Source organism: Anabrus simplex, chromosome 2, assembly GCF_040414725.1.
Source record: "Anabrus simplex isolate iqAnaSimp1 chromosome 2, ASM4041472v1, whole genome shotgun sequence".
Lineage (NCBI taxonomy): Eukaryota > Metazoa > Arthropoda > Insecta > Orthoptera > Tettigoniidae > Anabrus > Anabrus simplex.
The window spans coordinates 1,118,437,611-1,118,460,964 of record NC_090266.1 but is presented as its reverse complement, the minus strand read 5'-3'; the positions used below and the strand labels follow the sequence as shown (position 1 = coordinate 1,118,460,964).

At 38.0% G+C, this 23,354-nt stretch overlaps 1 protein-coding gene across 1 annotated transcript in view; it reads left to right on the top strand.

Moving 5' to 3' along the window:
• The window catches only part of pkaap (A-kinase anchoring protein pkaap), a 217,149-nt gene that overhangs the window by 9,245 nt on the left and 184,550 nt on the right, over nt 1-23,354 (top strand). The window contains exon 3 of the mRNA XM_067139711.2: nt 13,815-14,799. Coding sequence (XP_066995812.2) covers nt 13,815-14,799 — 985 coding nt within the window. The remainder of the gene's footprint in view (nt 1-13,814; nt 14,800-23,354) is intronic.

Below are 23,354 nucleotides of genomic sequence, written 5' to 3'. Positions count from 1 at the left end.
AGAGACTCCTGAGTAAACAGAGGGATCATCGTAGAGTGAAACAAAGTGTCTGATGATCTTAGGAGGAGGAAGAGAAGAAGCATGCTTCCATAGTTGCCAGTATTCGTGCAGAAGATGCTAAGAAAGAAACGGAAGGAAAAACATATGGTTGTGGTGACTTTCAGGTAATGGATCAGGAAGAAAACATCACTTGAACTTTGCTTTAATTTTTCTGCCAATTCTAATTTTACAAATTATTCCCATTTTTCCACCATAATATTCTGCCAAATGTAGCAACATTAGTATGATATATGTATCATAGCTATAGCAGGAAACTTCTGCATGGAATTTTTGTTTGCAGAATTTTTTTAAGTTGTAGGAATCTTTAAATCCAAAAATTTTACAACATAAAAATCTCAGAAATTTTAGTTCAATATCTCTTCTTATATAAATAACTAGCAATTACCCGCGGGTTCGCTCGTGTGAATTTCGTAATTTGATCAATGTAATCGTTCCTTGGCATTGTACTAAGAAAATATCTGCAAATTCTTAAAGTATAAAAACTCGCCCAAAACTGAGTTTCATTTACTCCAGAAATTCTTTGTAAACCATGTTTGTGGTATTACGTTTTGGGGCTAAGACGACCATGCGACGTACAACTGTACGGTCTACTCTCAAGTAAAAATAAATAAATACCTGTTCTTTATTTTTTAAAGGAGATTCCAAATACCTATTTCCACATCTGTAACATTTTCAATTTTTGAGATATACATAAGTATCCCCATAAAAGGAATTCAACCCCTTGATCAGTCGTTCCCCCACCCCAACCCCCATCTAGGTGAATTTTCCAAAAACAAAAATACGTATTTCATTATTTTTACGGGAGATTTCAAATACCAGTTTTCATGCCTGTACGTCTGTAACACCTTCAGTTTTTGAGATAAATGTATACTCATAAAAATAAATCAACTTCACTTCTTTCCACCTCTCTCCCACCTTAAGTGGACTTTCCGAAAACAAAAAGTATGTGTTTCTTTATTTTGAAAGGATATTCAAAATACCAACTTTCATGTCTGTAACAGCTTCAGTTTTTAAGATAAAGTATCCTCATAAACATATTTCAACTCTTTATTTACTTATTTTCAACCCCACACCCCTTACATCGATTTTCCAATAAAGTATCCTCATAAACATATTTCAACTCTTTATTTACTTATTTTCAACCCCACACCCCTTACATCGATTTTCCAAAAACAAATGCGTGTTTATTTTATGAAGGAGATTCCAAATACTAATTTTCACATCTGTAACATCTTCAGATTTTGAGATATAAGTATCCTCATAAAAGTAATTCAACTCCTTTTCCACCCCACTTCCTACCCGTTAAGTTGATTCACACCTCCCCAGAAGTGCGTTTCTTTATTTTTAAAGGAGATTCCAAATACCAATTTTCACGCCTTTAACATCTCTAGCGTTTTAGATATAAGTATCCTCATATAAATAATTCAACTAATTTTTCAATTCATTCATCCCCCCCCCCCCTGTTATAGGCTTTCCCAAAAACCAAAGAATACGTGTTCCCTTATTTTTTAAAGGAGATTCCGAATATTAATTTTCACATCTGCAACATCTTTAGTTTTTAAGATATAGGCCCTACTGTAGATACACTATTTTGAAACATTCACCCCTTTTTTCAGTTCCCCTTAAGTGGATTTTCCAGAAAAAAATATTTAAGTTTCTTTACTTTTACTCGAAATTCCAAATACCAGTTTTCAAATCTGTAATAATTATGTTAAGTGTCTGAGATAATTTGCAGATTTAGTATGTTTAAAAACTCACCCCATTTGTCACTCCTGTTAACCCCCTATTCATCGGATAATCCAAAAACACAAAAATACGTGTTTCTTTATTTTCAAAGGAGAATAAAAATTTTAATTTTCATATCTGTAACATCTTCAGTTTTTGAGATATAAGTTTCCTGATAAAAGGTGTTCAACCAATTTTCCCCTGTTTTTCACACCCTTTAATGGGATTTTCTGAAAACAAAAAAATACATGTTTCTTTATTTTGAATGAAGATTCCAAATACCAATTTTTACGTCTGTAAACTTTTTAGTTTTTGAGATATCCTCATTTTTAAAATTCACCCCAATTTTCACTCCTTTAGCGACGGAATATCCAAAAATCCTTTCTTAGCGAGCACCTGCATTTTAATATGAATGTATCCCCAAAATTTCATTTCTCTATATCCAGTAGTTTTGGCTCAGCGATGATGAATCGGTCAGGACAAGTTATTTTATATATTTAGGCCTAGATGTATAGAGAAATTAATTTTTTTTTTTTTTTTTTTTGGTAATTGCTTTACGTCGCACCGACACAGATAGGTCTTATGGCGACGATGGGACAGGAAAGGGTTAGGAGTGGGAAGGAAGCGGCTGTGGCCTTAATTAAGGTACAGCCCCAGCATTTGCCTGGTGTGAAAATGGGAAACCACGGAAAACCATTTTCAGGGCTGCCGGCAGTGGGGTTCGAACCTACTATCTCCCGAATACTGGATACTGGCCGCACTTAAGCGACTGCAGCTATCGAGCTCGCTGAGAGAAATTAATATACTGTACTTTTTTAAGAAGTGTTATCTACCTAATTCCAAATTTGCATTAACATCTCAGTTAAATTTCATGAGTAAATGGAATAAAAATTTCAAAATATTTTTTATTTTCAGAAAATTTTTGTTATTCCTACCTTTATTTAGGTGACATTCCCACAGTTTTGTGAAAATCCATGCATTAGGTAAAAATATGTTTATCTCCCGACTGTCCCCTTCAGTATTTGGGTGTACATTTCTCCAATGGAATTACTTCCCAGTCCGTAGAGGTCCTAAATAAGGTAAAAACCACCTTAGGGCTCCGCTTCTCTTCACTGCTTTTGCAGTCCCATCAACAATTTATAATCATAAACACTTCAATCTGTCCCAGTTTAGTGTCCTAATTTTAGACAGTACCACCTCAAAAGATTCTGGTCAGATGTATAAATGACTCCAATATTATGGTTTTGCAACTTCCCATAAATGTCCTTGGTTATGATATATGCTGAAATTGTATTATTCTGTGCATCATGGGAAATATATCGGCAATATAATTAATGCATGCAAAATTTTGCACTTTTCCAATAACATCTTTTTGCACTCAACAAAAAACTTCTGTCAAGAAATCAGCACAAGCCTCGCTGCATTGAGCATAACAGAAACTGAATCAAATCTATTCGAGACAATAGGTATGGTTTTGCAGATAAAAGGAAAGGTAGACTCGAAATGAGAAGAAAAACTGTTTATAACTGGAGCAGAAAAGAGCATAAAGGCAAAGGTGTAATCCTATTTAAACAGTATACCCCAGCAAGAATTCATAATTGTAAAAGATTGTTTTGCAATGAATGGCGTGAGGCAATAAAAATGAATCCCAATGTCTCTCCTGTGTGTACTGTACCTGGCACATCCCAGCTGTTGCCACAGAGAGTTCGAAACTCTTCCACATGTCCTGGGAGTCTGTCCATATGGTGTTTATACCATAGTGTAACCAGATCAATGATATCTAACGCTTGGAGAGGAGAGAGTAATAATGTCTACGAAGAAGTACACATTCTCTCCAACCAAGGGTGCAACCGACACGTGGACATTTTTGCCCTTAAGCCATCCTGTTCAGAAGGTTTCATTATTGATCCAACAATTAGCTTTGAGACCAATGAAAATGAGCCAGAAGGGGTCACTGTGGGGGGGGGGAAGAATGTATGAAGAAATGGTGGACTACTTTAAGCAGAAGTACAAGCTCTCTTCCATCTCTGTAATCAGCTTGATGTTAGGTGCTTGAGGGACCATAACTACATTGTTTGTCAACTTCTGCAATACCTTTGGGCTGAATAGAAATTTCGTCTATACCATCAGCATTACTGCTCTTAAGAATCCCATCGTGATTTTCAGGAACCATGTTAGTGGATTTCAGATGGATGTTTGATATGCTTTACTCTTTTGCCTACTCTTATGTAACTTCATACAGTCTCGTGTAGGGCTAATCCATTCATCTATATTATTGTTATTCAGGTGCTTTTTGTCCTTGGGCAACCTGCGGCTGTTGCAGGAAGATTGTATAATAAACAATAATTGACGTTCATAATCTCCTTTATCGCTCTTATGGAGATTTCTACAGGGTCAATCTATTTCTCTCCATTCAGATTGCTAGGTGATCACTGTCTCTTCTCTTTACTTGATAGAATGTTGACATTATCTGAAGATCGAAGGTGCTTCCTATTGTTGACCTAATATCATGCTTCCATTTTAAATTGGGCGTTAAATTAACCGTGTAAGATCTTGATATTCTTAGCTGGTATTTTCTCCATCTGTTCCTTGAAGGTCCCCAAATTGTTTCAACATTCTCTGGATTATGGCTTTTTTCTTCATTGATTAATGCATATGTATTGATCAGATTCTATCCTTTGTTGCCATAGCTAAGAGTTAGAAGAGAAATCCTCTCAGAAGGACTAAGATCTATTGCGGAACTGATATGTTGTTTTTTACTGCAGAAGCTATGTCAAACAGTGGCATATTTTTACCTATCTACACGGGCCTTTTGCCTTTATAAATTCTGTATCCCTGTTTGTCCATTGTCTTGTCCAGATATCTTGTTTTTTGGATGGCTAAGACTGACATGTGAATAATTGACCTCATTGGATTTTTCCTCATTGGATGTGTTGTTTTTCAGCTGAGATATTGCTGCCTCTGCTTCCAACCATGTCAGACTAGTGGTATTTGTGCTGCCAAAATCACAAGGTTCGTCATCTAATGGAGTGACATTTTCCAAGTTTCAAAGTGCCTTTTGGTCTTATCCCTAGTCACCTCACCATCAGGAAGTTCTACAGATTGGATAGATTCATTTTGAGTTCTTCTATTCTTAACAATACTGTATAACAGTTTTTTTTATTTCCATCCTGTGTTATTTTGGTTGTCAGATCTTCCTTGCATTTCTGCTTTTCAGCTACAACCAATTGTTTGGCCTGTAATTTTTTCTTTCTGTAAAGTGACAGCTTCTCTATTTCATGTTGATTTCCCCATGTTCTTGCTTGATGTAAGGATCTTCTTGCATGGTTTGTCATTGATAGCCTTTTTAATATCATCGTTCCACCAGGCAGTTTCTTTAGGTTTTCTTATTTGACTCTGTCGTCCACAAACTTTTTCTGCTGTACCAACCACAACCTTCTTTAGAGTATCCCATTCTTCATCTACCAATTTTAGTTCTTCTCTTGGTAACAACCTGTGGACATCTTCCCTGAATTCTTCCTTTACACTTGGTTCAGTTGCCAATTTTTTTATTTTTGGGACTCTTTTGTTACAGACTTTGGGAGGTCATTTCTCTGCAATAACTGCAACCAAGTCTATGGTCTCCACCAAGTTCTTCACTTGGAATGACCTTAACATCATGGACATTTTTCCATACATTTTGATCTATCAGAATATAATCTATTACCGTACATATTTTATCACCCCAACTATATCTTGTGATTTTATGGGAGTCCCTTTTCTTGAACCAAGCGTTACTATCAGGTTGTTTCTCATGCACAGATCTAGCATATATTCTCCCTCTTTATTTCTCTCTCCCATTCCATGAGGGCCCAGTGTGGATTCATATCCTGTTCGTTGTGAGCCAACTTGTGAATTTAAATCGCCCATTACAATTAGATTGTCATACTCGGTGTGTTCTTCCAAGTTATTAAGGAAGTTGGCCTTTTCCTCTTTTGAGCATCCTACCTGTGGAGCATAGACTTGGATCACATTGTACTTTCTTCCTCCTAAGTTCACAGATAACTTAATTATCCTTTCACTAAGAAACTCAACTTCACTACATGCATCTGTTTTCATTTTCCCAGTTTTCTTCCACTTTGTTTCACTCAGGCCTATGATCAGAAGTTTCCTCCTTTCCATGAGGTCGACCAGTTCTTCAGTTTTATTTGTTAATGTCAGGATATTTAATGTTTCCACTCTTCGTTTGGTTTGGGTAGCTGGTATAACATCGGGCTGTAAACAGTCGTTCGCACCAAACTTATCTCGTTGTGGTGAATTTGTACATCCGAGGCTCATATAATTCTTGAAAGCAACTTCTTCAGTAATCCCTCTGTTGACCGGCTGAGCCTAACACAGACGGAGATTTTCTTTCAGGGTTTTCTCCCTTAGCCTTTGGTGTCCAGTCACCTCAACCTATAAGGCAGCAGGTTGTACTCATATTAATCCCTGAATACAGGGCTGCCTCTTCTGCCATCTCCACCGTACCGAAGTCCACCCTCTCCGCTGTAGAAGTCGTTGAGGTCTTCACTCGTAACTCTGAGCTGGGACCCTTACCAGATGTTACACACCGGGTCAGTTTGCTCTGGGACTCACATAGGCAGGGGCACCACCCCCTGGGTAGGACTGCCTCCGAAAAGGGTCCTTACCTGCTACCTTCTCTGTTAAATGATACTTTTTCAAATACATCTCCATATTCAATATGGTATTCTGGATAGTGTCCTACAGATCTCCTACTTGTTATTCTTCATGTTTCACTCCCAATGTCTAGAGTTCCCATATTCTTCATGGAGTGTAACGTATTCTTCTTGAATTGATAGTTGTCATCGCAACATCATTGATGACACACATTCATTGTAAGTTTTGTTGGCTTATTTGGATGTATCATATGATTTTTGAAACGTCCGAGGGCAGATCAGAAAATAAGTTGCACTTCCCAGTTATGGCCATTTATTATACCACCTATACAACAGCAACACGACTATAACGACATACACTGTAACGTCACTTTTCCACATAGTTTCCAAGAGAGTCCAAACATTTCTGCGAACCCACAACCAACTTATCGATGCCATATGCATAGAAATTTCCTCCAGCGTTCTGCAACCACTCGGAGACAGTGGCCTTCACCTCCTCATCGGTCTGGAAACGTTGACCACTGAGCTCCGTTTTGAGCTTACCGAACAGATGAGTCACATGGCACAAGGTCAGGACTGTAGGGTGGATGTTGCCAGACCTCCCACTTGAAACGCTGCAGCAGTCCTCTCGTTTGGCGGGCCTTGTGAGGTGTTGCGTTATCGTGCAACAAAATCACACCGGCACTCAATTTCCCCCAGCGCTTCTCTTTAATCGCTTTACGCAACCAGTGCAACGTTTGACAATACGATGCCATGTTGATCGTCGTTCCTTTTGGCATGAATTCCACGTGCAGCAAACCCTCCATGTCAAAGAACACTGTCGCCATAACCTTACCGGCTGAAGGTTGAACCTTGGCCTTCTTTCGTTGTAGTGATGAGGGGTGCACCCATTCCGTTGATGTTCGCTTCATTTCGGGGGTGAAGTGGTGGACACACGTTTCGTCGCCTATGATGATTCGCCGCAGAGATCCGTTGCCGTCTGCGGCATAGCGTTACTAAAATGCCAGGGTGGATTGCAAACGTTGTCCCTTGGGCTCATCGTTGAGAAGACGTGGGACCCATCTTTGACACAGCTTACGATATCCAAGGTCCTCGTGAACAATGGCGAACACACTGCCATACGACATGTTCAGCTGCGATACAAATTCTTATAATTTTGTTAATTACCACCTATTCAATACAATAAAAAACTTAATATAAACTTACATATTTATTAAGATGTTTATATGGTACATGTTTTGCTCCTTTTTCGTGAGCATCATCAGCCAATTATTATTTACTTAAGGTTATATAAGATCATGAAACAATTCTTTTGGATTAAGATTATGCCTATAAACCTGATTGACAAATCTTATAATATTTTACAAGTCATATAACAATAAAATTATGTCTTTAAGTTAAAACATATTTGTCTAAAATCTATCTAAGTCTAACATTTTATTGACGAAACTCATCTGGTGAACATCCTTTAAAATTATTTTAAAAAATAAAAAACTTTTGAGATCTGGCAAATTGTATTGATTCAATGTTGCTTAACTTGTATGATTGTCGTTAAAACTTCGTTAACTATATTGACAATTTTCTGCAGTTGATAATGTTGCTGTGTTGATGTGTTGCTGGAGTAACATTTATACAAATGTATTGGCATTAATTTTATATTGTTGTCATGAGAATATTGTTCATGAACAAACTTGTTGATGAAACACATTCTAATGTGATATAGAATTTAAAATGTTCTCGTATGTTCCAAAATGGGCTTGTTGATATATTTTTCTTTCTGCTGCGTAATTGTCTAGTGTTACTCCTAGCCTCTTGAGAACTACTTGTTGTTCTGTTTCCACTCCTTGTATTATATGAGTGAGTGTGGGTGAGTTTATGTTTATAACGTGCAATGTTCAGCTGCGTCACGATTTCTCTCAGTTTAATGCCCCAGTTCTGTCTAATGATCGCATTCACACTGTTGTCCTTTGCACGGGTCCTGGACATTGCGGGCCTGCCTTCGCGATGGTTGTCTGTGATATCCGTGCGTCTGGCTTCGAATTGCTGACGCCACTTTACGATGCCTTGCCGGGAAAAGGCCCGCTCCCCATACACAGCACTAATTTCACGGTGAATGTCCGTGCAATTCTTCCTTTTGGCCCATAGGAATCGGATTGTCACACGCACCTCATATTTGGAGTGAACGTCCAGTTGACACGCCATTGCATATGGCCGCTATTCACACAATACTAGACGAGACACCATAGTGACCTGCCTAACAGACGTGTGGGTAGTGTCTGTCCCTTTCTCCGCTGTGCCCACGTTTGCGACACACAGCACACTGCTGCGGCGCCTTAGTGCAACTAACCTTTTGATCCACCTACGTACTACATTGCAATAGATATGTGTCCTTTATATATATATTACTGTATCTTAAAGGTTTATTACATCATGTACTAATACATATGGAAACTGAGTTTGCAGACTGTAAATGTGAATAGCTTCCTTCTTAACAAAAGTTATAGTTTTCAGTGTCAACTCGTTTAATGTAACTTTAAAGATTTTCAGTCTGTCGAACACTAATTATAACACCTGTAACACTGTAACATACCTGTACAAAGTTACATTGATGTGGATAAAGGTCTGCCATAATGGTGGCCAGAAACTGGATCCAATCACTTCTTGAGAAGTGACTTATGCTTCTTTAGTTCCACAGTTCACTAGGAGTAAAAATAATAATAATGGACTAGATGAAAGTTCTTGTGAAGTGAACACGGTGATAGTAAATTTTATAGCCAGACAGAAGAATATTGGTAGAAATAAATAAGAGAACCAAAGTAGATAACAAGTCTCATGAGTTAATTTTATGAAGTTCATGTTGGACAGATGATGATGCTTGTTTAAAGGAGCCTATCATCCAGGTCATCGGCACCATGTAGGACAGAAATTAATACAGGCAGTATCAGAACATTACAGAAAAAATCGGGGATGCTCTTCATATTACATTAAGAACAATGGTGGAACCGAATTGTCGGAGGAAATTTTTCTTTTAGAGAAAATGTTACTTTATTACTTCCAGGAGCGTGATTAAAATTGACGAACTTGGCATATTTGCAGTGCCAGAGAGCCAGTTGCTGCCTGTAGCTGTGCGTCAGAGGAGGGAATGGGGGAAGTGGAAAGGGGTAGACAGGGATAATGCTTGGTGTGAATGCACGTTTCTCGTTTGTTTTGCATAGTCGCTTCCCAGCCCCACTAGGCAGTGTACTGTTTGTTCTGAACAAATTGAATACTATACAAATCCCATAGAAAGAGATGAACTTGTACCAATTGCAATTTCCAGGTCATTCATGACTAGAGATGGGAATTTGCCTATTTTATTCCTGTGTTCAAAACTTAGGCTTTTGAGATATAAATCAGTTTTAGGGTCTTTTTAGCTAGATTTTGTTAGTTTCTATTGTACCTATAAATGCCTATTTCAGGGGTTTGTGCCTATTTGGAGTATAATTGCCTATTTGATGCCTTTTGAATCTATCTTAAAGAAGCCGATTTTATTCCAGTGCATAATATTGTAGCTGATGTGCTCGACACAACTATCTTCTCATTTCTCAATATCTGTTTACCCCACGAACAAAAATGGGAATTCTTGGAAGTCACCAGAAATAGTTCTTAGGAAATTTCCATCGGGACAAACAAGGAACAATTTGATCTCGAAGCCTTCGACCCCTCCAGCCTTTTAAGATATATGCGAGAACCAACCAACGTCGAACTATGTTGCACAACACATATCCCTTATACCTTCTTCTCGATGTGAACTGCTGTACACGTACGCTTTTATCTTCAGAACGTGTTTTGATTTATTGTGAAGAAGTGCGTCTGTGGCATTGACCAAAGAAAACTGGCTGAAGCCCTAGATCACAGGGGATCCCAATTTCACTACGGATAAAAGGGTAGTCTTCTGCCAAGCTTACTGTAAGGAGGTAAGTTTGTATGTTCCTTTTATCCTTTTTGTGCGCAGAACTGCGATTGCATTTCATTGTAGCATTTATAGGCCTATTAATTTACGTATTGTAGAAAGTTTTTTTTTGCAGTGCTATATTAGTCGTGAACTTTCAATAATTTATATTGCTAAAATATAAGTAATCATTTAATTACTGAATGAGGAGTTAGAACGCCGCTGGTCTCTTGTCGCAGAGTGGATGAAAATTAAAAATCTGTATTTTGAACTCTGATTCATATCCTGTGAAAATAGAGATTTACAACTGAAATTCTTTCTTTCTTTCTTTCTTAATCTGTTTACCCTCCAGGGTCGGTTTTTCCCCCTGACTCGGCAAAAGATCTCACCTCTACCATCTCGAGTGCAGTGTCCTGGAGCGTGAGAGTTTGGGTCAGGGGATACAACTGGGGAGGAGGTCCAGTACATTGCCCAGGCGGCCTCACCTTCTATGCTGAACAGGGGCCTTGTGGAGGGATGGGAAGATTGGAAGGGACAGGCAAGGAAGAGGGAAGGAAGCGGCCGCGGCCTTAAGTTAGGTACCATCCCTGCATTTTCCTGGAGGAGAAGTGGGAAAACATGGAAAACCACTTAGAGGATGGCTGAGGTGTGAGTCGAACCCACCTCTGCTCAGTTGACCTGCCGAGCCTGAGTGGACCACATTACAGCCCTCGTGCCACTTTCAGATTTCGTGGCAGAGCCGGGAATCGAATCCGGACCTCTGTGGGTGGCAGCTAATCACGCTAACCACTACACCACAGAAGAGGCCTACAACTGAAATGCAGTTTTTAAAAATCGTGAGTAACTTTCATCAGCACTATGTGTAGGCTCTAGTGAACTCTATTGCGCTTGCGCTAAGCCTTTGCAAAATATAGGTTGAAGATCCAATGTGGTGCAGCTAGGACAATGTCACAGAGGCTAGACATACAAGATGGCATGGCTCGGACTATGTCACAGCGTGTTTTACAAGGCTGCCAAGACTATCTTCATAAAACTACGCTAGTTAGGAGACCGTTGGTCTGGATTGATGAGGTCCGGTTAGTAACCGTTGTGCTCCGGGGCAAGCAAAGGTAGTCGCAGGTGGGGTGGGGTTAAGCTCTAGCATCCAATCTAGAGTTTTGCTAAATTTTGACAAAAAGTAAGGTTATGGGCTCACGCCACGACTATTTCAAATCGCGCGGTTTTCTAATTTTCAACGAGGGTGGCAGCCTTGTTGGCACACAAGATGTGCAGGATCTATTGCAGGCAACAGAAAATAGTCTTCGTGACAGCTGACCAAAGGTGGCGAATAGCAACAAATAAAATGTTCACAAATCTGAGATTTATATTGTCAGTTTTAATTCTTCTATATAAGTAAGAATACTGTTAGAGACAGCTTAGTGAGTCCCTGGCAAGCATATAGGAAGGATCTCTCCTCTACGCTACTCGGGTATCGTTTCATGTCATTTTTATTATTTTTTCACCTGGTGAAATCGACAGGAAACTGCCAGATTATAATTGTAACATTTTTGAGGACGTATTTCCATGTTAATTACGAATTCTCTTGTTCCTACTTTAGAGTTTTGTACTTCTAGAAACATCACCTCTAATGTTCTTTTTTTTTTTTTTTTTTTTTTTTTTTAAACAAGTGCATGTTATATACTAAGCATTATTACCAATTAGCCCAGCTGTAGAAATTTAAGATATAGGAACATTGTAATTTAAGTCAATTTTATTATTTTTCAGGTCAAATGTGAAAAAATATCATATAGATCAACATAGAAATACTGGGATGCATTTGGCACGAGTACAGAAAACTATGTCAATGCAGCTTTTCTACCAGTCTACTGTGAACAGCGACCAACAACAATTTTCTATAGACCTATGCACTGCAATGGTGGGAGCTAATATCCCCCTGCGTAAACTGGAGCATCTTCAAATTTCAACAAGCTGCCGGGAGCAATCACAGAGTTGGAGAAGAGTGGCTTTCGACTGGTGGAGTTATTTGGATTGTGGAAGAAGTCGGGGGAAGTTTTGACCGAACCTCCGCGAAGGTAGCCGTTGTCAGCAAAAAGTTCCATAGGGTCCTGCAGCAGAAGCCAGGATGCAAAGCGAGTGTAAAAGTACCCAGGGGGCTACGAGGTGAAGTAGATGAAGTGGCTTCATTGAAGTGTTGTCCAATCACTTCCTGTGATGTTCAGAGATCTTTCTCACAATACAAAAACATTCTGCATGACAGGAGAACAAGATTGTTACCGGAAAACATTGAAAAGTTGCTAGTAATTGTGTTATTAAATTATAAGTATTTTTTCAAGCCAATTTTGTTGCCTGTTTTACACCTTAGTGCCTATTTACACGGCTAATTTAGCTAATTTAAGAGCCTATATGCCTGCCTATTTTAACTGTTTCAGTGCCTGTAATTCTCATCTCTATTCATGACACACCACACATCCTAAACACAGTCCGAAGGTCACTTCTACACCATTGTGAAATGTGCATCGAAGTAGGAGGGGAACATATTGAACATCTATTGTAAATAAACCATTGGGCATATTGTTGTTCAGTATTTCGTTCCATTTACAATGTTGTGAGTGAAGGAGTACACAATCGTGAGGCAGCAGCGTTGCATCTCCATGCATTTTATATAATAAAGAACGGTACTGCGACCAGCAGACGAGAGGAGAAATGATCTGGTGCATTCCTTGACTGACAAGTGTGTTTTAGTACTGTGTGTGCAGTTACAGCTGTTTAACAAATGAACTGTGGATATTGACTGGAGGAGACGAGGGCGATTCCGTGCGAGTCGAACTAGGAAACTTATGCATATGCGCGCTCCATCATACACCCCACTTCTCCTCCCTCTTCTCTTCCCTGAAGCACAGAAGTGGCTGTACTCTGGCATAGCAAATACGGCAAATTTGTCAATTTGAATTGCTTGCCCGGAAGTTCAAAAAGTGATCTCATTTTCTCAAAAAGAAAAAAATTCTCTACAAATCCGATTTCACCATTGTTCTTAACATGAAGAGCATCCATCATTTTTTTTTCTGTTTAGTTCTGATACACCCTGTATTAATTTCCAGAGTCCATTTTTAAATTACTTTTTATCAGAGTAAACTAGGAGACACAGTCACTCTACCAAATGCTGGGGCTGTTCCTTAATTAAGGTTACAGTTGCTTCCTTCCCTTTCCTTTACCATCACAATCATAAGAACTATTTGTGTCCGTGCAAGGTAAAATGAATAGTAAAAAGTATGTGGAAAGTATGACTGTTTTTGGAGAATACAGATTACGAATGACTGTAGAGGTACATCTTTACACATGTTGGTTCATTTTATACTTTATTCTAGAGGAAGTTAAGTTTCTTATTTTACAAGCCTGCTGAGAGATTGGTAATGGGATGATGTATCTTTTGTTTGTGTGTTCAGGTGAATATGATGCAAGTCCATCTGGTTCTCAGAAGGTGATGTCGAGATCAAGATTGTCGCAGACGCTCTCCGAGATTCTCGCCGACAAAGGAGCCTTGGCCTACTTCATTCAGTATTTAGATGCTAAAGATGCTGTGGCTCTGGTGAAATTTTGGCTAGATGTGGAAAGTTTTCGTTCAGCATCCAGGGCTAAAGTTCGAAATGATGATGCTGGTGGAAAAGTAGTTTGTCAAACTGTCACGCGCGAACAGCTGGAGTCAGCTTGTAGTTGTCCTTCACTTCCTTGTACTTCACAACTCGAGCAGGACAAAATCTCTTTGGGAACAGACTGTGATTCGACAGTGGGGGATTCAAGTAGTGTATTTGAGTCACCACTTCACTCTTGTGGTAGTGCAAATGATAATTATTATAATCCCCTTTATCCAAAAAACAATAATGATGCAAATTTACCTTCTCAGACTGTACCCCATTTTTCTAGGTCCTGTGTTCTTACGCTTCCTACCTTCCCAGCAGCGGTTAGTATTTCACATCCTCCGCTTGAAACGGAACATCCTCCTCCTGTTAGTCTACCTGAGAAGGAACGAGCTAATGTGGACTGTGAGGTGAAATGTAAAAGAACAGAATCTCATGAGAGTCGTGTGCTTCCTAAAATTGGTGCTGATAGTACTATTAAAGATAGTATCCCTGAATGTACTTTGAAAGTAGATTATGTAAGTGAACATGCATGTGGTCGAAATTCCAGTGCATCAACCTGTGATGAATCTTCCGTGTCACCTACTCGTGCAAGTAAACTACTGCAAGCTACGTTGACCGATGCTGTGCGAATTTTTAAAAAGTATCTTGCTCATGGTGCGCCTTATCATATTGAAGTGCCACATGACGTATGGGATCGTTGCATGGAGGCCATATGCAGACGAGATGGTTTGATCGATTCAGAATGTTTCACGGAATGTCAAGCCATTGTCTTTCACACAATGGAAACAAAGTAAGTTACTCTTCACGAATTTTGGTAGTATTAGTTGGGTGTTCTTCATTCTTTGCCACTGACCTTTATAAGGGTGTTTGTTTGTCTAAGTAGCTTTTTCTGAAGGTGTATTTTATGATTTTCTTTCTCCAGGGTGAATTTGATAGCATGGAATGTATATCTTTACAACAAAAATACTTTGTAAAAGTGAAATATACCATTCAATGTAGATTTTCATTTGTAAAATTATCAATTTTTTTAGCAACTAGATGCTGCATTGTGTCAAGCATGAAAACATGCTAAAGATGCTTCCTACCTTCCTAGCAGCGGTTAGTATTTCACATCCTCTGCTAGAAACAGAACATTCTCCTCCTGTTAGTCTACCTGAGAAGGAACGAGTGAATACCCGTGTGTATTTGTTCTTTATGCCTTAGAAGTTTGAAAAGTTATAATTTCTAACTGAACTATGTTTTATTTGATGATTCATTATATTGTGATCAGGGGTATGAATTTGAGAGATTATACTGTAGTGATAGAATGTTTGAGCATAATCCCAGCAGCTAATTTGGAATAACCTGAAGCTCTTGTTAAAATGGCAGTCCTGACCACTCATTGCTCCATTCCTCTTTCAATTACTTGCAGAATATGGAAAGTGTTGTAACAGGTATCGAGTGCTGGAACAGGCAGGTGGTTCCGTACAGGGTCTAGTGACCTCTCAGGGCAAGGTACAGTGTAGAGTTGTGTACTGTAGCTGTGGTTTACATTCAAGCATTGTCACACTGCAGGACCTCATTTGCTACTAGGAAAAGAATGGCAGAAATTGGGGCTCTCTTGTACAGGCCCACCTACAATTCTGTTTAAATAACTCTTCATTCAAGGCCCCTGTATCAGATTGTCATCTAGAATGCCATATCCTTGTACTGTACCTCCGTTGTTGTAACATGGGGCAAAGCTTAACTCATCTGAGAAGGCAATACAACACTGTTCCTTTCTCTGCACTACAGTAGTTATGCTCAATGATAGATCGATATCCATAGCATACTACATGAAGGATGGTGCAACTGTAGTCCACCTCAGTTCATTTGTCTGTGGGTATTTCTTACGTACACTGACTATGCCAATAGTGACCTCGCAGGCTGTGGATGTTGAGTTGTTGTTACTTATCGCCTGTGCACTATTTTCAGTCTATGGGATAATGATAGTTGTCAGAACCTTGCACATCTGATGTACTGTAAGGGCCTTAATTTGTCCTGGTGTTAAGTTCATGTTCTACTATATGTTTATGGTGATGCTTGTTGTTTAAAGGAGCCTAACATCTAGGTCATCGGCCTTATATATTTATGGGTTGTCTTTCAAACTGAGGCACCATCCTTGTACAGGCCCACCTACAATTCTGTTTAAATTGGTCCAGATGACAATCAGTAGTCTGGCATAATCCTACTTCTTGGTTACATGTAAAACCCCTCCCTTGCTGCCTGTGTCGAGTGCATCTTCGTCTTCATTTATGTCACCAGCTTCATATATCCACCTCCTTGTGTTCTATCTGTGGGAACATTGCTTTCTAAGCATTCATCTTTCTCTGTTCATTAGTTTTTTTAATAATCGTACTGGAATAGTTTTAGAAGACCTCATTTCGTCAGGATTTTGAATAGGAAAATTTCTGAAACAGTCTGAAATCTGAGGACGACTTATTTCTAGTTGCTCATAGGATATAATATGTGAAGGAAGTATTTTGTTATAAGTTTCCACATCTAATATCAGCTGACTAGAATATTAGGCCATTTCAACGTTTCAACTACTGTGTAGTAGCCCTTGTCAGGACAAAATTATACGAGCATGTAAGGTTGCCAGATACTCGGTTCCCCTTCCTGGATTCTTGCGTTGTTTTGTTGTTGACGCAATTCATTATTCTTCCATCTATTATTTGTCGGGAATGGGCACTTCGCCCTTTTTAAAAACTATTAACCAACATAAGTGAGGAAACTTACTTGAGTATAAAATATTTCAGCAGTAAGTTGCATAACTTGATTTAAAGCTATTTTGGTAACACTGCAAAACAAATACGATGCTATATTTACCGTGCTGTTAATGTCCACTTCCAGTTCAATTTTTGCTATTGTTTGTCCACATGCAATTATAAGAGAAGCAGTCCATGGTAATGTAGACAACAAATGTTCTAAAATGATTAGACCCCCGTCCGAAGAAGCAATTGAAATCCTTAAAATCACATCATCATGTGTATTTAAAGAAGTGAGTAGAGGTATTTCCACTGGTTAAACCGGGTGTAGATAAATATCTGGCATATTTTATTGTATGCAGGAAGGGGTTTAATTATTTCTTACGGCAGGCAAAGTGACGTGAAACAAACATTTTATAAATATGCGAGCTGTGATTTCAGAATGTTGCAGCGTGCCAAATCATTGCCAGAGTAAATTAATACACTTAGTAATGGACCAAGAAAAGCAACATTGTTATTTGTAAAATGTTAAGAGTTTTTAAGTTGAGAAATCTGTCGGTAAACTTAATGTATGTTACTCCTTTCATTTTTTCCCACACTGACCTGTCACTGTTCATCCTATTGTGTGTTTCTTTCCATGTGACTTGATTTGACGTTTCCCATACTTATGTTATTATATACCTTTGTTTTTCCACTGAAATTTAGTTGAAACATATTTTATAAAATTGTCAACTTGTTAAGCTGCTTTCAGTTAGATTAATTTGATGAGAGTACTGCCAAACATACAGGTTGTGTATAGTGAGAAAAATGATCAGCAGTCAGATTTTATCAGACTGGTGAACAGACTTAAAATTGAAAACTGCGAAGTTAGATGCTTATCATGTGAATGGTCTATTGGGTTTGGCCTTGTCTACTACAATACTGTTCTGAAGTTGTCTGATAGGCATGAATGGGGTTCCAATAGGATGTAAGCAAAAACATTTTAACCATGCTCAACGTACTGCTGCTACCTCAAGTTAAATTATGTGATATCGATTTTCAGGATCTTTTAACGTTCTGCTAGATCCATTTTGGACCAGAGTGAAGCAAGCACACAAACCTTCATATTAAGTGTGGGTTTCTGATATCATCTCTGTTTCGTGGACAAAGTAAGCAAGGTTGAGTTGTGATAAGCTCCTCCTATTTCTGAAAGCGTAGCTGTTGTTTCACATACTGCTTCATATCTGTTATCTTTTCTGTGCAGGTATAGGACACGTGTTCTTTCTTCATGCATCTATAACAGGTTTGGTTTTCAGGCCTATAGCCTTTGTTTTCTGATGAACATTCTCCTCAGCATGTGCATCTTTCGGATGCATTGTTGCACAGGCAGATCAATACATCACTTCATGTATGTTGTCTGTTAGCATTACCAGTACATGGTTGACCAGGTCGTCCACCATGCAGCACTTTGTATTGCTAGAGGAACTGATGAATTTTGATCAGCAATTCCTTCAAAAATGAGAGAAATCCTTTCCTCTTCTGGTACAGTAAAATCACTCAACACAGCATTGTTTTTTGAATATATTTCAGTGATCGTTTCATTAGGTTGGAGTACTAGAGTTGCTTGATAATTGACATGTTCAGAAAAGACTTTTGAATGGCAAGGTGCTCCTTTAATTTTGTTTCCCATTCTTCCCACGATTGTAATTTTCTTCAAACTACTTTATGCGAGTTTGTGCTATATTGAGATAAAGAAAAAAGGGAGGGACTACATTGATGAACTCTTGAATGTCAGAAGAGGTGTGAGATGATAGATGTAGTTTGAGGGGATAGAAACCAAGAGTGAAATCACAATGGAAGAGGTGGAAAACTGCTGTCAAATGAATGAAAGTTGGAAAAGCAGCAGGATGGATGAATTCTATGTGGAAATGATAAAAGCAGCTGGACCTGTTGGTCTACAATGGCTGTGTAGGCTATTTAGATGCATTTTGAAAAATAAAAATCTGTGTCAAATGACTGGAGTGTTTAAGAAGGGGGACAGGTTGATATGTGATAATTAGAGCCCAGATTTCCATGCAAATGCATGTTTTTAGATAAGCTGGTTACACTTCTCAAACTTTGCAAATATTCGTTTCATGGCTTAACAATTCCGAATAACTTCATTTTCCCTGCATGTTTGCATGTTTTGGCCTTTTTAGGAGAAAATTAATGCATAATGCATATTTGGAAGATTTTGGATTCAATAGCAAATATTTGGACATTTAATATTGCATAATATGACTTTTCTTCTATCTTCTATCTTTGGCGCTTATGTAATGTTAGCTTTCATAATAGTGCCTTTTCTGAATGTTAGTTTGCAGAATTTGGGTCCATTTTTCCGCGTTATACAGTATGTCTGTCACTGAGAGACGGAGAGAATGTATACCTGGCATCCTCGGTGACAACCAAAGTTAGTAGCCTACACACGGTAGAGGTCCTAAAATCCAGTTAACCAAACACTTTATCTGTTGCTTGAGTAAAGAATGACATAAGTCAGAAGGCCCCAGGTTGGTCTCTAATTCTTAGGAATAACCTGTTCCAGCTTCACAGTTGTACATTGATATAAATTGAACTGTAAATTGCGCATTACTCATTGACGGCTCACAAAATTTGTATCACACTTCTGTGGTGCCGCATTACTGAGATAGCAGCTTGCAAAGCTTGGGTTTGCATTGAACCCTCTTCCGCTTTTATCCTGGAATTTCCTACCCCGTACTCTCACTCATCACACGCTTTTGTTATCGTAGCAGGTAATCGTTACCAGTTATTGAGGACTTTCAAATGTGTCTGCAGTCTTTGCATGGAGAAGTAACTATGGCAGCTAGAGATAGGTTGAATAAAGTGATCTGTTCAAATCCTGATTTTGAATTGTCAAGCTTATAAAAGGTGTATTGCGGTGAAAATGCAAAAGACATACAATTTGACCTCATTTTGTCCCAAATGTCTTCATTTAAGTATGCACCTATCACTTCTTGTGACATAGAAAAGTCATTTTCTGTGCTTTAGAATGTGCTGACAGATAAATGGATGAGCGTAAATCAAGACAATTTGGAGAAATTATGTCAGTTGTACAATGTTTCAAAAGGAACTGAAATTTGATAGTGCATGAATGCATGCATATTTTGAGATTTGATAATGCATGGAAATCCAAGCTCTAGTGATAGTTATCGAGGAATCACATTCATATCTCAGGTAGAAAAAATATTTGAAAGTGTACTAGAAAAGGGAATAGGGGGATAAGAAGAAAGGTGGACGGACAGTTACCTTATATCTCCGAATCCAAGATGATCCCCACATTTCCCTTCAAGAAAATTAAATCAGACTTAAAGACTGCTTTGTAAAATAATAATTTTATTTATAACAAGTTTCAAATTTAATTTGAGAAATAAAATAAACACACACAAGTATCATGTAAATCGTACCTACTTCCCTAACCATTTTCAGTAGAGATATCTGTAACTTAAAGCTCTTTAGTCTCTCAAATACCGAGCTCGATAGCTGGAGTCGCTTAAGTGCGGCCTCTATCCAGTATTCGGGAGATAGTAGGTTCGAACCCCACTGTCGGCAGCCCTGAAAATGGTTTTCCGTGGTTTCCCATTTTCACACCAGGCAAATGCTGGGGCTGTACCTTAATTAAGGCCACAGCCGCTTCTTTCCCACTCCTAGCCCTTTCCTGTCCCATCGTCGTCGTAAGACCTATCTGTGTCGGTGCGACGTAAAAACAACTAGCAAAAAAAAAGTCTCTCGAACACACAGGTTAAATATAAAATATTTTACTACAACATACCTGTAAAAAAAAAAAAAAAAAAAAAAAAAAAAAAAAAAAAAAAAAAAAAAGCCGGGGGGGGGGGGGGGATAAAAATTCACACTATTAAACAAAGAATGACATGTTCCATTCATAAAAGAGCAATATCAGATTCTATCAAGTCACACTCAAATATGTAGAAATAATATTTGTTTCTCTGTTTAATATTTAGGAACTTAAATTCTAGAACTTATCTTAATAATATCATGCTTTGTCTCCACTCCAGCATTAACTGTGAGGTGTTTGGATTGTGTCATTGGCGTGTGTCCAAGCTCTAGTCCGTTGACCTACTTTAGCCATGTCATGTCCCTTCCCCTGCCACGTCATGCCCCTCTCCTTGACGCATCATTGACACGTTGCTTATTACTTTTATTCCTGTTGTTATTATTATTATTGTTATTATTATTTTATTTTTTTCTCATATTTCAATTCTTGATGTAAATTACGTTAGGGTTTCTTAATGAGCATCTTAATGATAATGTAATTTACATGCGAATGGCTTTCCTGTTTATTTTTAAATTTTATTAACATCAATTTATCTTATTTATTTTGGGATTGTCTAATGAGCCTTTTTTAAATGGGTTGGTTAGTTCTTTTTCTTTAATTTTCATATTGTAATTTAGGCCACGTTTACATGAACGGCCTTTGCAGAACTATATTCGTAGTTATTATTTTATTATTATTATTAAGGGATAGTCTAACAAGCTTTTTAATGGATTATTTAGTTTTCCTTTTATTTTCCGCTGTGTAATTTACCTTTACGTGAACTGCCTTCATAGAACTATATTCATAGTTTTTATAATTTTAAAAAAAGGAGAGTCCTCGTGTGGTTTTTTTTTTAGTAACATATGATAATCTATTTAAAGATCATCTTGAGTGGCGAGGACGGTGCGCAAGTTTTAATAATAATAATAATAATAATAATAATAATAATAATAATGCTATTTGCTTTACGTCCCACTAACTACTTTTACGGTTTTTGGAGACGTCGAGGTGCCGGAATTTAGTCCTGCAGGAGTTCTTTCACGTGCTGGTAAATCTACCGATACGAAGCTGATGTATTTGAGCACCTTCAAATACCACCGGACTGAGCCAGGATCGAACCTGCCAAGTTGGGGTCAGAAGACTAGTGCCTCAACCGTCTGAGCCATTCAGCCCGGCAACGTAAGTTTTGGGGAAATTACTACAGATAAGAATATCCTAGCCTACATTCCAGACATTTAAGTCAAAGATTACCTCCTGTGGACTTCATTAAGTGTTAATGTAAAAAGTGTAAATGTTGTCCAGATGTTAAGCAGGGTGAATAGAGAGGAATTTTTAAAAATTGTATGTTCATTCAGGTTTGTTTTTGTTATCTTTCTTGCAATGTTAGTTTAGATTGCTTCTTTTATATTCAAAGATTTACTTTTATTTTTGATGTGCAAGATTTTTAGATCTATGCTGATGTCTGTAAAATGGTTGTGAACTGTCGTATATGTGCTCTCCGAAGGCTGAATGTCCATTGTATCTTATCGCATTTTTGTGTTCTTTGTATCTTGTTTAAAAATTACATCTTGTTTGCCATTATGAGTGGCACTGCAGTTAGGTTCCTGGCACTTGACTTCATAGACTCCTGACTTGGAGAACGGGTCTTTTTTGTTCTGGTTGCATTTTCTAATGTGTTTCTGTAGTGTGTTGTTCGTCCTAAGGATAATATTAGACCTTGTTTTTAGAAAATGTGAACTATTTTGTATGTGTTCTTGTTAACATAGTTGAGAACAATGTATTTATCCCTTTCCTGTGTGGCTTTTCTGGAGCTTTTCTTTTGTTTATTTAATAGTTTCTCTACTATGCCCGGATGTTGGTTTTCTTTTGCAATTTTTAAAATTATTTTATTTCTCTTCTTTGAAATCCATTGTGTTTATTGGTATAGAAATATTTCTATGTATCATTGTATTCAGTCCTGCTACTTTGTGTGTTTAAGGGTAGTTCATTTCGTTGTCAGTGGTGTGTGACGTCTGAGTGGGCTTTCTGTGTACTTTGTATGATGGGTTGTCATTATTCCTACTGATTGTGATGTTTAAAAAGTTAATTTTCTTGCTAATTTCTGGTTCCATTGTGAACTTGATTGAATTGTATAAAGAATTCAGTTTAATAATCGTTGCACATTTGTGACATCGTTGTCATATGTCATCTACGAATCTGCTCCAGTTTAAGATTCCTTTAGAATGCTGGTCGGTTAAGAAAATGTTTTCTAATTTATTTAGAAAAATGTTATAACAGGTGATAATTTTGAGCACATGGCCAACCCTTCTTTTTGACAATAGATTTTGTCATTGAAGGTAAAGCAATTTTGGTTTAATGCTGTTTTAAGAAGGTTAACTATTTTGTTTCTTGTAGTAAAGTATTTTCCTTTAGATGGTTTTCTGTAATTTTAATGGACTCATTAAAGAGCACCAGTAGTGACTTTCACAATATAAAAGTTAGCATTTGTTTTTCATTGCAAAACTCACGACAGATGACGCTAACATGCAAGTTGAAATTCAACTGCAAGATGTCTTACCACAAGCAAGATCCCTACACTGTATGGATGCTGACGCAGAATGCCACCCAACAGTTCGGAAGGAAACTAAAATTCGTTACCTTCAGTATTAATAGGGGAGAAAGAGTTGGATTGGTCCCTTAGTAACTGCACTTAACATGTCATCTACTGTAGTACCAATAGTAAGTAACCTTTAGAATTCAATTAATATGGGATAATCACAATCTCACAAACCTAAGGAAAGTAGAAAAAGTTAAAGCCAGGTGTGTGGTATG